Here is a 16,811-nt window from a genome sequence, read left to right on the forward strand (position 1 = left end):
TGAATATTCAAGTCTTTATCCTTTAACTGTGAACGTCGAATAGAAAATTTGTGTTATTAAATGGAAAGAAATCGAGACAATGGAAAAGAAACTCAGCTTTAAGGAATAATATGGCGGGTGAAAAGTTATGCACAGAAAGATTGATTCAGATAGAGACGAAGGTTGAGAGATAATCAAAGGAAGCTAAGAGAGAATTCAGAAAGAGGCAATTCCTCAAAGAGAAGCAAGTGGAAATATACCGAAAATGGCAGAAAAGGTGGAGAAATTAAACTTAACAGAAGCAATTGATAAACAATAAGAACAGCAGGAATTACGAGGGGCGTTCAATAAGTAATGCCCCTGACCCACTTCCCATACCAGTAGAGCAACGGAACTTGGCACCGTTATTGGTCTTTTTCTACATAGGAACCACTCAGAGTTATGCATTTCTCCCATCGTTTGATCCAGCTCTGGAGACCGTTTTTGTAAAAGACCCCAGCTTGGTCCTCCAACCACGACGTGACTTTAGAAATCAAGGCTGCATCATCTGGGAAATGCTTTCCTTTCAAAAACAACTTCATGGCTGGGAAGAAGTGAAAATCAGAGGGTGCAAGGTCAGGAGAGTAGGGGGGTGGGGGAGGAGTTCATAGCCGCACGCCTGTGCTTCTGATCTGGCGACACGCGAGTTGTGGACCGGAGCGTTGTCCTGCAGGAGGAGGATGCCTTCGCTGAACTTGCCCCGCCTCTTGATTTTGATAGCTTCTCTTAATTTCCTCAAAAGTGAAGCATAATAGGCTCCTGTAATTGTGGTACCCTTTGCCAGGAAATCTGTCATCACTACTCCGTCCTGGTCCCAGAAGACTGTGAGCATGACCTTGCCAGCAGAGGGCTGCACGCTTGCCTTCTTTGGAGGAGGTGAGTCACGGTGCTTCCACTGCATTGACTGGGCTTTGGTCTCTGGATCATAGTGATGGACCCAGGTTTCATCCTGTGTAATCAGTCTTTTGAAAAAGTTTGACTCATCTTCTTGGTACGTCTCCAAATTCATCCTCGAGCACTCGACGCGTTCTCGCTTCTGGAAAGGTGTGAGCAACCTGGGAATCCATCTGGCAGACACCTTTTGCATATGCAAATGGTCATGAATGATAGTTTCCACTGACCCGGTACTAATCTTGACCTCATGGGCTATTTGGCGAATAGTTATGCGTCGATCTTCCAAAATGGCAGCCTCAACTTGACGGACAGATGCCTCATCAATGGCAGAAGGGGGTCGACCAGATCTGGGAGCTGTTTCCACAGAATTCCGACCATGTTTGAATTCACGATGCCAGCGTTTTACAAGGTCATATGATGGGGCATCATCACCATAAGTTACTTTCATTTCATCAAAAGTCTTCCGTGGTGTGCGTCCTTTCAAATACAAAAACCGGATCACTGCTCGACACTCAACAGGCTCCATTTCACACTTGACTTAGAGCTGTAATTTGCCACCTAATCTATGGAGATATAAGTAATTTCACATGCAAAATTTCAACTAGATCAAACACCTGGAAGTGGGTCAGAGGCATTACTTATTGAACGTCCCTCGTATACCTTAGAAATTATTCTATTCTCATACACACAAAAACACACATACAGACACACACACACACATATATATATACACATATATATATATATATATATATATATATATATATATATATATATATATATATATATATATATATATATATATATATATATATATCACAAAAGAGGTGTTTCCATGCAGCAAAAAGAAAAGGACAAGTAAAACAACATCGCGAGGACTTGACACATGCAAATTGTGAATAAGACGCTCACAGAATGAAAGAAAGAAAGAGTGTTTTACGTTTCGAGCAAAGGTCTTTTTCAGAAACAGAGGATGGCGTAAAATTCAAGCGAAAAGGAAGACAGGGAAAATAAGGCTTGGATGTGGTGAATTTATGCACTAGCTTCCCACACCATTATGATATAAAAGCAATCCTCTTCTGGCTAGAAAAATACCCAAATGAGATCCCAGGACGCATCAACCACAGCTTCACAATCCCAGCACTGAAATTTAACCTCCAGAACAACCACTTCATGTCCGATACAGTTTACTATCAAGAAAAATGTGGAATTGCAGTGGGACCTCGTGCTGCCCCACTGATTGCGAATTTTGTAATGTAGAAATTAAAATATACCAATTATCACAGCAAAAATATGGTACCTCAAAGGAATTAGACATACGAGCCTTAAGGGAAGTTAACCGAAATACTACACCAAATTTAAATGTACTCCTATACATCTCCACATATAACTCCAGAAACAATGAGGCATTCAACATCATCATCCAGAATTTACCCATTCGCACTGGGGATAAACAATGAACGAAATTTTGGACTCACACAAAATTATCAAAATTTAACCGGCGCAAGATTATATCCCTTAACAACGGAACCAAAGGTGCAAAATGGGGGTGGCCTAACTGGGGCACATGCTTCCACCTTTTGGGTGGGGGGTACAGAATTTCACTTCAAACAAGGTAAAATATTTAAGATAAAGTCACATTTCACTTTGCCTCTGAAAACCAAATCTATGTCATTACTTGCTTAGGTTGCCAAAACCACTATATAGGACAAACACGAAGAACAACGCTTCAAAAACAACAAATCAGTTTCCCACAGTATAGGCAGATACATGTTAGTGAGCACATAGATAGATGTGAAAGGAATCTTAAACCAAACTTCCTTATTTTCCCTTTTTCTCAATGCTCCCAGAACACCTCAGTGCAGTAAAGACTAAATAAAGAGGCAACTTTCAGTAATAAATATCAACCACAACTTAACATGAACACACAACTTAATACAGGACACTACTAACCTTATTAATACAAGTAATCCCACTAATCCTCAAACATCTCATATACCATTCATACTCTGTTAATCATATTAATCTAATTGCATCACTTTCAGAACAGCTTACCTCCCTTGCATACAGATACAGATACAGGTACTATTAGACCCAACAGCGTTTGGAAATTGGTGTTGATTCAAAGTTAGGGAACAGCGATGTCGAAACCGGTATGACTTTCTATAATGACTCATGGTAAGGATTTTTATACTTCTTAATTTCCCCTCAAATCATTTAATTGTATATATATGTATCTTTGTTCTAAGAAAAAGAACCATTACTTTTATGCCTAGTGTGCATTTTCTTTGTTTCTTTTTAATTTTTCCTTTTATATATATATATATATATATATATATATATATATATATATATATATATATATATATATATATATTATTATTATTATTAATATTATTTTACCTGCTCTTCTCCCATTGTTCTATCCTATTACTCTGTTATTCTCTCCTTCACTCTTCCTTGCTCACGTGGCTCCCGCGTGACCATCGGACATCTTTCTTATTTTCTCTCCGTTGTAGCTGGAACAAGGAAGACGTGTTCTTGCTTGTATCATGTCCTAGCTTAATTTACGCGTTCGTCACCACAACCTCGTACAGGCTTAACAGCCCTTCCTGTTTCTTTTCACTGTCCTGGTTGTGTTACCTATTTTGATCCTCCGCAAAATCCCAAATTCTACTAAATTAGCTTTGCGGGAGCAACTGTTTTATCGAATGCGTATATTGTTGTTAAATGCTCGAAATACGAGAATAGAGAAACAATCAGCAACTGATGGCCGGTCGTTCTTCATGTTTGTTTTGTTTTCCATTTGTGTCTTTCGTTGTTCGAAAAAAATAGCTCGTGTTCCATGTACACGTGCTTCGTATTTTTGTACACGTTTTATGACGTCCTCTGCCCAGATATGCATATATACATACATACATACATACATACATATATATATATATATATATATATATATATATATATATATATATATATACGTATAAATGTAAGTATGTACATATGCGTATATATATAGGCATATATTATCTATAATATATACATATATATATACATATATATATTTATATACATATATATATATATATATATATATATATATATATATATATATATATATATATATATATATATATATATATATATATATATATATGTATATATATGTGTGTGCGTGTGTAAATGATCGAAATGTCATACTCACTCCTTTCAGTGGCGTCAAGCTATAATACATTTTTGTGTACGTTGTCCCGTTTGTTTTCATTTTTCGTTTTTTAACTCACTATTTTGCACGCGCGCGCGCACAGCCATATATAGAAATAAACAACAGCTAAAAACGTATATGTATAAGTCACAGAGACTCGCTAATTCTTCATCAGTTTTTCGCTAATACTTTATCATAGTTCTAAGCCAAATTCCATCTTTATTTCTTTGGCAAAGCCATGTACTCTCTCTAGTACTGTTTCCAGCTGTTTATCATTTGCAGCGTATAGTTTTAGATCATCCTTATACAAGAGTTGGTCGATTGTTTTCCCGTAAAAGTTGTATCCATATCTAATTCTGTTTAGCACGTCAGATAAAGGTATCAGTGCCAAGCAGAAAGAGTGGAAAGATCGTGTCTCCCTGGAATATTACTGTTCTAACGGGGACGGCTCCCTTTCGATTATTGTCGTTACTTTGGTCATAGAATATTATCAAAAGCTTTTCGATAATCGATCCCAGTCATACTTGGACCATTCTTCTCTTGTCGGCTGTCTTCAGTTATGGATTTATTGACAGGTATCTGATGCTTTTGCAGCACCCCTTCTTCCGTTTCAGAAACAGGTTGTTATCTTCCAGATGTTTGCCCATTCTCTGCAGTGAAGGTTTTGTAAATTGTAGCGAGACAAGTTACGGTTTGTAATTTTGTGGGTTTCCCGTTTCAGTGGACTTGGTAATCAGGAAATGTTTCCCTTCCATGGGCCCTTGAAATATTGTCTCAGGCTCTTTTAGTATTTCATCAAATTTCCCGGGCATCGTTTTCTGTATTCCTGTTTGATATTTCAACCAGAAATTGGAGACCGCGTAGTGCATGGTTGCCGACCTCTTCAGCTGCTATAGGAGTCCAGAGTTGTAGAGGAGCTGTTTTTGTTACTTTGAAAGACATTTTCCTAGGTTGTTCCCTCACCAACCATATTTCTTTCCATTGATTTCTATTTTATTTTTGCCAAGTTCTAAGTAGAATCTTTTGAAATTGGAGTAGAACTGTTTGTTTTGTTCAAAGGAACGTTGGCGTATCTCATACTGGCGGATTTTTTGTACTCTTGCTTTAGCTGTTCTTTTATCCCAGGTATACTTTGTTCTAGAATTTTCTATTTCCATAGTATTTTACTTCTGTTCTTGTTGCTTAGTAGTGTTGATTATCTACTAATCTCCTTAAGGACTGACAGATCCTTTCTTTTATTTTATATCTTTTTCTAGATATTCTTTATCCACAGGGTTTTTTTAGGTGGTAATTCTTCTGTTTGGATGGGTTTGAGAGGGTATCTAGCTTTGATATATTATAGCATTTAACCTGATCATACTGACGTTTGTTTCTGTGGGTATTAGTTCCGTGACGGCCAGTTTCCTATTATTTATTATTAATGTGGCTTTAATATCAACCTTAATTTTGGGGAGCTACAGTCAGTTGTCCATACTGAGATTTGAGCCTTTCAATTCTTTGATTATATTCATTTTTAGAGTATCATAATCATTAGTTTCACCTTCACTCTTTTAAGGTTTTAGATTTGTTTCGCTTTCCTTCCTGTTCATATTTTTTGTCTGTGGTGTTCTGATTTCGTGCATATAGCTCATCATTATACATTCATACGGCCTGGGTTTGTTGCCTTTCGTTGTTTTCTTCCTTTTCGTTACGTTTGACTTCGTATCTTACACTCCCAGTGCTTATGATATTATTTGGCATTGCTGTGTGGTCACTATCTACGATTTCCTAATGTACACTGAATCGCAAAAGAAACGCAATCTTTTTCAAATGTCATTTTATATTCTAAATATATTTCAGTGATGTAAGAGTAAATATTCCAAAACCTGCTGATTTATGGCTGAGACCCAAATTACAGGCAGTCTTTAGACTTTCCCGAAACGGGACGCCAAAATGCAGCTGCGTTGAATGTCGTGGGTATCAGTCGCAAACTATTGAAAAGAAAACCGAAATGCACGTGCATCTCGTGGAGGTTATGGCTCTAAAAATGAACTTGAACCGCATTCCTGGCATTCCAAATTTCTTCGCCTTTGGAGTAGTTCATTTCGCATTGTGGCATTGTTGGATTATTATTGTTGGAACTCCTTCCTGCTTTCTTTTTTTGTTAACGCCACATTTGTTTATGTTCTGCGTTTCGCAGGCTTTTTTCAACATTGTTCATATCTATTATATCAACGCCAATGTCTTTATGTGAGTTCGCGTGTTACTTGTGTATTCAAAAACTGCTGCACCGATCATAATGAAATTTAGAACACAAAATCAAAGCCTAGGGAGAAGGGCAATGCTGTGTGTTTCATACAATTTCATGGACCAAAATTACTGGATCCTTATGATATTTGAAACTTAGATTCAATGCATAAGGGCAGGTATAATGCAATATGTTTGGTTTAAATTTCAGATGGCTTAAAGGGGGAAGAACCCCCCCATGAAAATTCATAAATTTTCGATGTTGATGAAATTTCAACCATAAGTAATTGATACACATCAAGAAGTATTCTCAAAGATTCCACTTCATATGAGGATTCTAAGACACCATATTGAGGGCCTTAACTCCCAAATTTTAGTCATTTCTTTTATGATCCAAAATTAGGTTAAAAGTACTGAATGGATCTTTACGAAATTTGGGAATTATATTCTATGCATAAAGGCCATAACCCCCATGACAATTCATATATTTTTGCTGCTGATGAAATTTTAACCACAGATATTAGATACAAATGAAGTAATATTTATAAAATTTCATCTTCTTGCAAGTTAGAAAGACCCCTTAATGGGGACTTAATACCCACAATTTAATCATTTTATCTAAGCAAAGACGAATACAGTTGTACTCTTGGAAGCTGTAGGGTCACCCGAGCATAAAGATGAGCATTGTTTGTAATTCAATGGTACAACAGTGTAAGAGTTTGCTTTGGCATACACTTAGATTGTGATTTCTGCAATGTGGTGCATAAATTGTCAAGAAAATCGGAGGCATCTTTGCTTCCGCTGATTCAGTTGCAAAGTGTTGAGTAAAGTTATTTGATTGCAGACCTCCTTTCAGTCTTTTTATTATCACTGAGTCACACATAGTCCCCAGAGAGTAACATTGATTTCAAGGCCTTCGCAGATGAGTGACTTGTTATTCAAAGACATTTATAGATTGTAAATTTATTCTGTCCAGTTACGTATCAGTACAGTGGTCATTAGCAAACTCCAACTTTCATTTATCCTTAGCCCTCACGTCACACAGTTGTTAATGTTTATTTCAGTTGGGTCACGCCCTTCCAATTACTATAGATTCGTAATGCATCTTACGGCTGTAATACTACATTGGGAATATTACATTGGGAGTGGTAACGACTGGAGTAGGGTAGCTGACTGCTTATTGTGATGATTCGTCTTTTGGTTTCCTGTAGCTTTGCTCTATTTTACAAACCCAGTGAACATATATTTCCTATTTCAAAGAAATTCAAGCAATAGATATATGCATACAAATAGAAAAGATGTTGCAATTATTATATAGCATAACAGATTGTAGAGTAGTTTTAACTGTTTTATGGAAAGACCTAAGTTTTTTCACTTACATGGAGGTACTACATTATGTGTATATTTATGAAAATTAGGCTTCATATAAATTTATTAAGAATTGGTAGATTTTATAACAGAAATGTAGGCATTCTTGCATCGTTCTGTCACAATAAAATACGTCAAATATCATTGAAATGACGTAATATTAAATAGCATTGTAGGTAGAAATTCACTGCCAATTAATAAAATCCGTATGTTTTATATTAATTCTTTCACTTGGTGTAGAGACTTCGTAAAACATTAATCTTATTTTGGTTATTAATGTTCTAAATTTTTCTAAGGTGACTAAGTTACCTGAACTTACAGGCTGTTGTACAAAATACTTGCCATATATCATTTCTTAACTGTCGATTCTCTTTCATTTTTCCATCATGGAAAATACTCAATAACATCGCTTTCCCTTTATATAAATGCCAGTAATATGGTGGGGTAAATATAGTTTATTCTTTCTTTTATTATTGTTGAAATTGTTCAAATACTAAAGGATAAAAGCAATACTTAAAATTCTCTAAGGATCAGATATGAAGAGATTTAGAGGTTTAGTGGTGTCTTTAAATATGATGAGTAAATGTAATATGGAAATGTTTGTCTACTTACCCATTGGCAGAAGATGCCATTGCCACCGGCCTTCGTCCTCCACCTCTTCGAATCTAGAGAATAATACAAACATGGTTAATTGCAGAAAAAGTTTTGGAGTTATAATGTTTAGCTGTTAGTAGCAAGGTTTAAACAATATGCTTATATGAAGGAGGAGGTATATAAGTAACAGTAGTGTGCAAAAGACAAAGAATAACCACATCTAAAAATCCAACTACACACAGATATAGACTCAGAAAATATAATGGGAAAAGATATTTTTATTTTCAGTTTAGTTGTAGAAATCTGAACATAGCTATTATTGCTTTCAAATAAAGATATGAAATAGTGTTTATAATTATTTTACTTTTATAAGGCTCAGTTTTCATGATATCAGTGAAAATCCCTTAACATATTATTTTAGGCATAATTTAGAAATGGTTAGGAAAATAAAATCATCAAATGTAATTTGAAACACAGTTTATATAAGTATAGATGGATTATTATTTACATTATTTACATTAGTCGGATATGTGTCCTCGTGTTGTTTGTTGTTGCCACAGCGTTTCGGCTTATTTACTGTCCAGCCTTCATCAGGTGTTCTAGTGGAATTTTAGACCCAACCCTAAGTTCTCATTCTTAAGGTATTTGTTGGTGATGTTACTAAAATTCCACCAGGACACCTGATGAAGGCTGAGGAATAAATCAGCCGAAACGTTTTGATAACAACAAACAAGCTGAGTACACATAACCGTCTAATGTAAATAATGTAAATAATGTACAGAATTCTTCGTCTCTGAAAGAGAGAACAGTATAAATGGATTATAAAGATCACATCCGGAAATCATCAAAAAGCTCCAAACAGGCAAAATAGAAGTGATAGTTATTGATAGAAAACAGCATGGAGATGGCAGAATATGATATAGAAGAGTAAGAGAGAAGACTCTTTGCAGATTGTGAAATAATACAAGGAAAGAAGAAAACAGGAGCAACAAGTGTTGAAAAGAGTTAGATGGTAAGCATTTCAGACGAAGGCAGGATGTTGCAGCAGATAAATCGTGATTATGGTTGAATAATGGAGAGATCAAAGAACAAATAGAAGGCCTCGTTGTGGTTGCTCAAATCCAGTCTTTACTATTCGTTACTCTCGTTGCTGTTATGCCGAAAAGAAAAAGAACAGTTTTGACATTAACAAAGATGCAGCTCCAAAATAAAAGGCGGCTTTGAGCTGAATCTTCCCTTCAAAGACAGTCGCAGATTGCAGGGGGCTCTGCTGAAGTGAGGGCTGTGGCCATCGATGAGGGTTGTTTGAATAAAACAGATAGTAACAACGATTTCAATGCACGTGCACATGCATTTGAAAGTTCTTCCGATGTTTTACTTCCAGACATCGTAATACTCCTTCCAGTTCACGTGCGTGTAGTGTTGTGAGTGAACAAGAACATAAACAAAGGCTCGCAAAGGCCAAAGCTACTGCTCGAGCTGCAGAGAGTGAATGTCATTAAAGCAAGAATAGACAGAACCATGGAAAGTGTTTAGTACAGAATGTGTAACGAAAATGGCGAGTCAATTCTGCAGATAATAAGTACTGGAGTTCCTTTTTCACAGAATGAGTATAAATGCAGGCAGGATTACTTCAAAGAGGCTTTGGATTAAGGGGAGAATCATCGTACCAACAACGACCAGACAGTGTGATAGAGAATGAACAGTTTAAGGTATTATGGGAAAAGCTGATCCTGAAATTCAAGCAAGACGAACAAATACTATCGTGCTAGATAAGGTTTCCAAAGAGTGTGTCATCCCAGGTGTGGTTGTGTCTGAATGTACCAGTTGTAAAAAGAAGAAAAAAACGGAAGAGCAAAAAGAAAATGCCAAGATTTTCAATAATTCTGGAGGGTTTCTTCATAAGTTATCTCAGTAGTTATAGGCGCCCGAGGTACTGATGCCAATAAACTTGGTAGTTTCTTAAATAATACGAAAATTGGATTAATACAGAAATCTGTTATATTAGAAATTGCAACGATTGCTCAAAATGTCCTCAATACCAAATGAACAGTTCTGACCTGATATTCAAATGCAATATATTTGTGCATACCTTTAAATAAAGATAATGGTTTCTAATACGGGCACAAGGCTTGAAATTTGGGAGAACGGTGTAGTCAATTACATCGACCCCAGTGCTCAACTGACACTTATTTTCAACGACTCTGAAAGTATGAAAGCCAAAGTCAACCGCAGCAGAATTTGAACACAGAATGTAAAGATGAGTGAAATACTGCTAAGCATTTTATCCAGCATGCTAATGACTCTGCCAGCTTGCAGCCTTAGATAATGTACCCACCAACCTACTAATTCAACATATAGCGATAATAAAAATTCTTTCTAATGTTCACACAAGACCATCAAGGAAAATAAGAGTTAGTATGATCGACTTCAGTACCTGACTAGTACTTTATTTTGTCAGCCCTGAAAATATGAAAAACAAAGTTGACTGTGACAAGATTTGAAATCAGAATATAAAAATCCGGAACAAAAGAGGCAAAATATTTTTTTTTACATTCTAACAATTTCATTGGTAGGAACTCTGTGGAACTCACGGCCTAAAAATAGCAAAGACGTAGTATGAGCAAATCCTAGATATAAGACTGCAAAGTCCTGTCGGATGCAATGATTCGGTGTAACCATCATATCAGACGTGAAAAACTTGACATTGTTGTGGTGAACAAAGAGGAATAAGAAAGAAATTGAACAACTACGAGTGTTTTGGATACACGAAAGTTGTGGGTAATGAAACGTGTGGACGTGATACCAATAGTAATTGGCGCCCTTGGCAGTATCAACACTCAACTACCAGCATGGTGCAAAGGGTTGCTACAAATATAAATATAAATACGCTCAAAAATCAGCACTGCTTGCAGCTGTAAGAGTTCTCCGCAGGGTTCTTGAAGCATGATCAGTAAACTAATGTCACCAGTGTCTGCTTGCAGTGAACAGCCGACACTTTCCATCATACCCAGCAAAATAAGCTGAGAGTTTTCATCAAATAATAGGACTATTATTTGAAGTAAACTCTTAAATGGAATCTTGAGGGAGCAAGCAAGTCGATAAAATCGGCCCCAGAACTCACTGGGTTCTTATTTTATTGATCCCGAAAACGATGAAAGCAAAGTTGACCGTGGTGGTATTTGAAGCTGGAACATAAAGAGCGAGAAGAAATGCCAGTAAGGAGTAAGCGCCTGCCAGCACTCAAGCTGCCAAGCACCCTGCCTTAGTCTACGCTCCATCCAGGACTCCAGCTCAGTCAGGGGAACGATCTGTGGATCTAACAATCGGTAATCGCACATCCTTATCGTCAAGGAAATGTTGGACATGTCGCAGGCTCAGAGCGTGACTGCGCATCACTAGACATTGCATGATCGGTCCTCCACTCAGCGTATGTTGACAGCGAATGAACTGTTTGACCAATAGATCACATCCCTTCCACAGAAAAAGAAAAACCAAACGCTTCAATCTCATCAGCCATGAAGTGGAGCAAGGCACGAGAGTCTGGTGATAACATAAGCAAAGTAAGCCTTTCATGGACAGTTTCTTCACAGCCCATTTCTGACTGAAACTAGCCACCCCACAAGTCACGTCTCCCAGGTCTGTTCCACTTTGAGATTTGGATCAAACCAAATCGTGAGCAATTTAACCGGTACAGTCGTCCACTGCCCCATGATGCTGTTGGATGGCATGGACCTGCTTCTCCAGGTACCCAGATGCAATCTCACCGACGTCTTCTGGTTAACTTTTGTTCCTGCCCCCGTCTCGCAGCTCCCCAGTGTAGTACCAATCAGCTCCGACATTATTTCACTGACAATTACCCGCTTCTGCAATCATGGATCTTTCATGCCAGAGTTCTGACGGGATGCCCCCAACCCATTTAACCCCCAAATTCAGAGGAAGTAACTCTTAGGACAGTACGTACAGAAGAGAAAGGGAAGAGAGGTGTCATCCTTGACGGTCGGAGTGCTTGATACTAAACAGTACCGATAGGTGACTATTTAAAGTTACCACCAAGCAAATGACACAATAAATTGTAATGATCTAGCTTCTGCAGACGAGCCCGAATCCAATTACTTAGTGGAATGCCACCAAGTATTAATGGTCAACTCTATCAAACGGTTCCAACTGATTTAAATTAACCAGAACCCCACCTATGCCAGGCTTTTTACCTAAATTTTCTGTGGTGCACCATGTGAGGTGGAGATTGTTATAGATAAATCTGTTTGCTTTAGCACATTCAGTGCCTCACCTATCGGAGTATCGAGGACCAGCACCAACTTTTTCGATAATATTTTGGTCAAAATCTTCAAACCATCTCCCTTGTTCGGGTCCTTTCTCGGCTACACTTCTTTCCACAGAACTGGATATTCCCACGTTTATTGCCAGTTGCAATAGAAATCTGTCAAGCAGTCCCTGAATAAGTCTGGCATATGACGATAAAGCTTGAAGGACAGACCATCAGGCCCCGGCGACTCCTCCATCGTCCAGCCCGATATTGTTTCCCGTATTTCATCAGCTGATATCGGCTTTTTACAGAACTTCGCATTCCAGGCCAAGAGCCATGGCACACCATCGATGTAGGCAGTAAAGCTCATCTCCATCCATCGTCCACCATCGACTAGCCACCCAAATAGTTGAGCGAAGTGTCACATCTGCTGTAGTAGAGCGTCACGCACCCTTCCAAATTCGCCAAAGGTCGAATTGTGGCCTTGTTGCTGCATTGAGCATCTTCCACCCTTATTCCTTCGATCGCATACTCTATCTCTGAAAATTCAACCTTCGTGCTTAGTGTAGAAGAATAGATCAAGGGCCAGATGTGCTGCCAGAATGTGAGACATGCATTCAAGATGGCGTTGCAATTACACACTAGCACTAAAGATCGGGACGTTCCTAGGAAACCCTCGAAAGGCCTGAAGAAATCCTGCTTCCTTTCCACACTGAAGAACACACAGTTATCAGTCTAAAGGCACCACCTTCGCTACTGTTCACATCTACAACCAATAACATAGAGTCCAGGAAGACAAAACGCATCTCGAGAATCATGTCTGCCCAGGTCCACGAAAATTGAATGGATCTCTAGTCCCAGGTCTTTCCGAAATAATCCTGTCACTTCTCCACCCCACCACCCATTCCAGATTTAATAAGAAATGTGAAGATATTGAATCTGCTACAAACGGGTGCAAATTTGCGTGTATTCGAATTCCTAGTCTCGCTGATGATTATTACATCCAAACCTAGTAATTTGCGCTCATTAAGCAGGCAACCCCGTAAAATAATATTAAGCATTCATAAAGATTGCTACAAAAATTTAATTACAACACCGGACGTCAATAATGTGTTTGTGAATGTTTTTCATTCGGTCAGCCATTCATTTTGTTTGCAGGTTAACATTGTGTGCATGTTTTCCCTTTACAATAATTCATTATAAATTAATAAATATACTCTAAATTCATTATAAATTAATAATAACACTCTAAATAAACTGAAGAAAAAAGACCAAATAGTGGAAACTCATTATTGCTTCTCTCTTAAATGAATTCATAAAACCTTTTCACATATTTAAAAAGCAAGAGAATTTCTAGTTCCAAGATACAAAGTTTGAGCAACATAGGAAAGTTGATGCTGATTTAAATATATACTGCATCTGATTTATGAAATTTATAAAGAAAATAAGAAGACTGGTTACGAAACCTAGGAATGCTTGATGCATTTTTAAAGTAATGAGATACACCTTCTACTCATGTGAACTAAGTACAAGTTGCAAAGCCACATCAAGTGATGAATCCAAATGAACAGCAAATGAAAATTGAGAGATAAAATAGAAAAAACTAGAGACATTTTCTTATTTATCACTTTAAATGATGTATTTAACCAAATGATCGTTTATTCGGAAACTGCTTGCTTTTTATCAAAACCTTCCAAAAACTGCTTGCTTCAAATCTCATCACTGACGATATAATCATTCGAATTATTAAGTTGAGATCTTTCTGTATGTAAAATGAAGTTATTTAAGGGGCTAATTTCGTAGATGAAATAAATTAATACATAAAAGGGGAGAGAGGGAGAGAGAGAAAAAAAAGGAAAGCAAAGAATGGGTCAGATATAATTAAAACTGAACAATTGGTAGAAGTCTGTCCGCATGAAATATCCTGAAAGTAGACCTTTTGCAAAATCTAAAACCTCTGAATGATATGGCTACATATGCTGCCACATTCTTATGAGAGTATTGTGATACACACACACACACAATGTTTTTTACAATATTGCCGATGTATTATCCTTCACCAAACTTATGTAAAAATGGGCACATGCTCAAACAATGTGAGGGATGCCAAGAAGGGAGCGGGTAGGTGAGAGAAAGTATGAAAACAATAAGTGCATAAGACACCAACACGAAGACGGAAGTAGTGAGAGGCAGATGTTGTTCAAGGTAAAAAAAAAATCATTGATACTATGATTTAACATTTACCTGCATTATAATGAGGGTGGAGCGAAATAAAGGCAGTATTCCGAAATTAGTGATCATATTTCTCTATTTCTATAAGTATGAAATTCAGTAACCTGAGGTTCCGCTAAACAAAGGATGCCTGTATAAAGGGCGTGAGGTATTTTAAGCACTTACTTGTGTCTATTAACTTACAAGATTAGGAAAGGTATTATGTTAGAAAATCAAGCATTTATTATTAGTCGTGACCCCTGGATTAATGGGATTGATATGAAGTTATTGAACCAAAAAACAAAAATTAGCGTGGGTGAGTCTGTGTGATGGCACATGGCCAAACGGTTAGGGTGCTGCTCCCGTAATCGTCTGTTCGATTTCCAGGCCGGGTGGTGTGTTGGGTTTTTGAGCTAAACGCTTCATTTCACGTTGTTCTGCAACCACTTAGACATCTCATTTGTGGCACACTAAGCACCTGTACAGGTGATGTCGATTTGATGGAGAAAGTGAGCTAATGCGCAGCACGAACACGTGATCATAATTTAAAAAAATCATTTGTAGGTTGTTCAGAAAGGAAATACAGAACCGTCATTCTCGAAATCATGACTATAATTAAAAAATATTTGAAAGAAATCGTTTTTTGGTTTCGTAAAGTATACTAGCCATCTCAATATAGCTAACCACTAAGGGTGGGTGTTACTGTAGCTTTTAGCCCCAGGAGATCATCGTCTCCAGCTGGCTTTAGGCAGACTTTCTGTGCCCTTTCTGTGCTACAGTAACACCCACCCTTAGTGGTTAGCCATATTAAGATGACTAGTATACTTTACGATGTCGAGCAGTTACTGTTTACATCTCATTCAGAGATTTATTATTGTTTTTTGGTTTCTTATCCAGAAATCTGCTTTCCATTGTTCTCCACCATACATTCGGCTTTCCAACAAGTATAAATACAAAGCATTGGCGGGGGTTGGTCGTTTTCGCTTCCATAAGTTCTATGCCTATCGCTTTCTAGCAAGCACCTCTTCCTAACAGGCATACATGTTACCAAAGTGGCGAGAGCTTCATCATTGTCATTCTCCCTTTACCACCATTTAACAACCGACTACTACAGACAACCTTTGTATACCTAATCTAATGCGAAATTCAAAGGAAAATAAATCTGGCACGCAAGAACTTTCATCACCATGTTGATTCTTATGGTTTATATTACACTGTCTCACGGAGTTTGAACACTCTAACAGTATCATAACCTGTTACACACACTCATACACACACACACACGTCTTTGTGTCTATATTTGTCCCCCACCACCACCGCTTGACAACCGGTGCTGATATGTTTATGTCCCCGTAAGTTAGCGGTTCGGCTGAAGAGGACGATAGAGTAAGTATCAGGCTTTAAACAATAAGTGCTAGTGCCGCTATATTTGACTAAAAGTTCTTCAAGGCGGTGCCCCAGCATGGCCTCAGTCTATTGACTGAAGCAAAAAAAAAAAATAGAAAGTAAAAGAACAGATAGATAGACAGACAGACAGATAAACTGACAGATAGATAGATATGTTTCTTTATTAGCCACACAGGGCTGCACACAGATAGAACAAATTACAAGGTAGAGCTTTTCTTTTGAAGGTATTAAAAAAAAAAAAAAAAAAAAAGGAAGGGGAGGTTCGATCAAAAGGGATCGTAAAAGGAGAGAAAGAGGACAAAAATAAGGGGGGTTAAAAAAAAAAAAAAAAAAAAAAGGGGGGGGAGAGGAAAAAAAAATGATCAATAGGGATCATTATCACAGAAATGTCAATATGAAGTGTAAAGGGGAGGACAGGTGAGGTTTACCCGTGGAAAGAAAAGCCTGCGGAAAAGACCACGGTAACCTCGGTCAATGAAGTCACATTTTATATTTCTTTTTTTTTTTTTTTTTTTTTTGCAAATAAGCAACTCTCTGTTTTCGATTTCTGGGTTCATAGGACTATGCTCAAGGTGGCTTCGTCATTCATACGTGCCATTCTTGCTACATTCACCCATCTTT

At 37.6% G+C, this 16,811-nt stretch overlaps 1 protein-coding gene across 2 annotated transcripts in view; it reads right to left on the minus strand.

Annotated features, from left to right (window-relative positions):
- Positions 1–16,811, minus strand: part of LOC115220982 — a 50,981-nt gene that overhangs the window by 25,909 nt on the left and 8,261 nt on the right. The window contains exon 2 of one of the 2 annotated variants that reach the window (XM_036510208.1): positions 8,324–8,379. In XM_036510208.1, the coding sequence (XP_036366101.1) occupies positions 8,324–8,343 (20 nt within the window). In that variant the 5' untranslated portion in view covers positions 8,344–8,379. The remainder of the gene's footprint in view (positions 1–8,323; positions 8,380–16,811) is intronic. The other variant, XM_029791198.2, reaches the window with a different exon arrangement.

The sequence above is a fragment of the Octopus sinensis genome, linkage group LG17, assembly GCF_006345805.1.
Source record: "Octopus sinensis linkage group LG17, ASM634580v1, whole genome shotgun sequence".
NCBI classification, from domain to species: domain Eukaryota; kingdom Metazoa; phylum Mollusca; class Cephalopoda; order Octopoda; family Octopodidae; genus Octopus; species Octopus sinensis.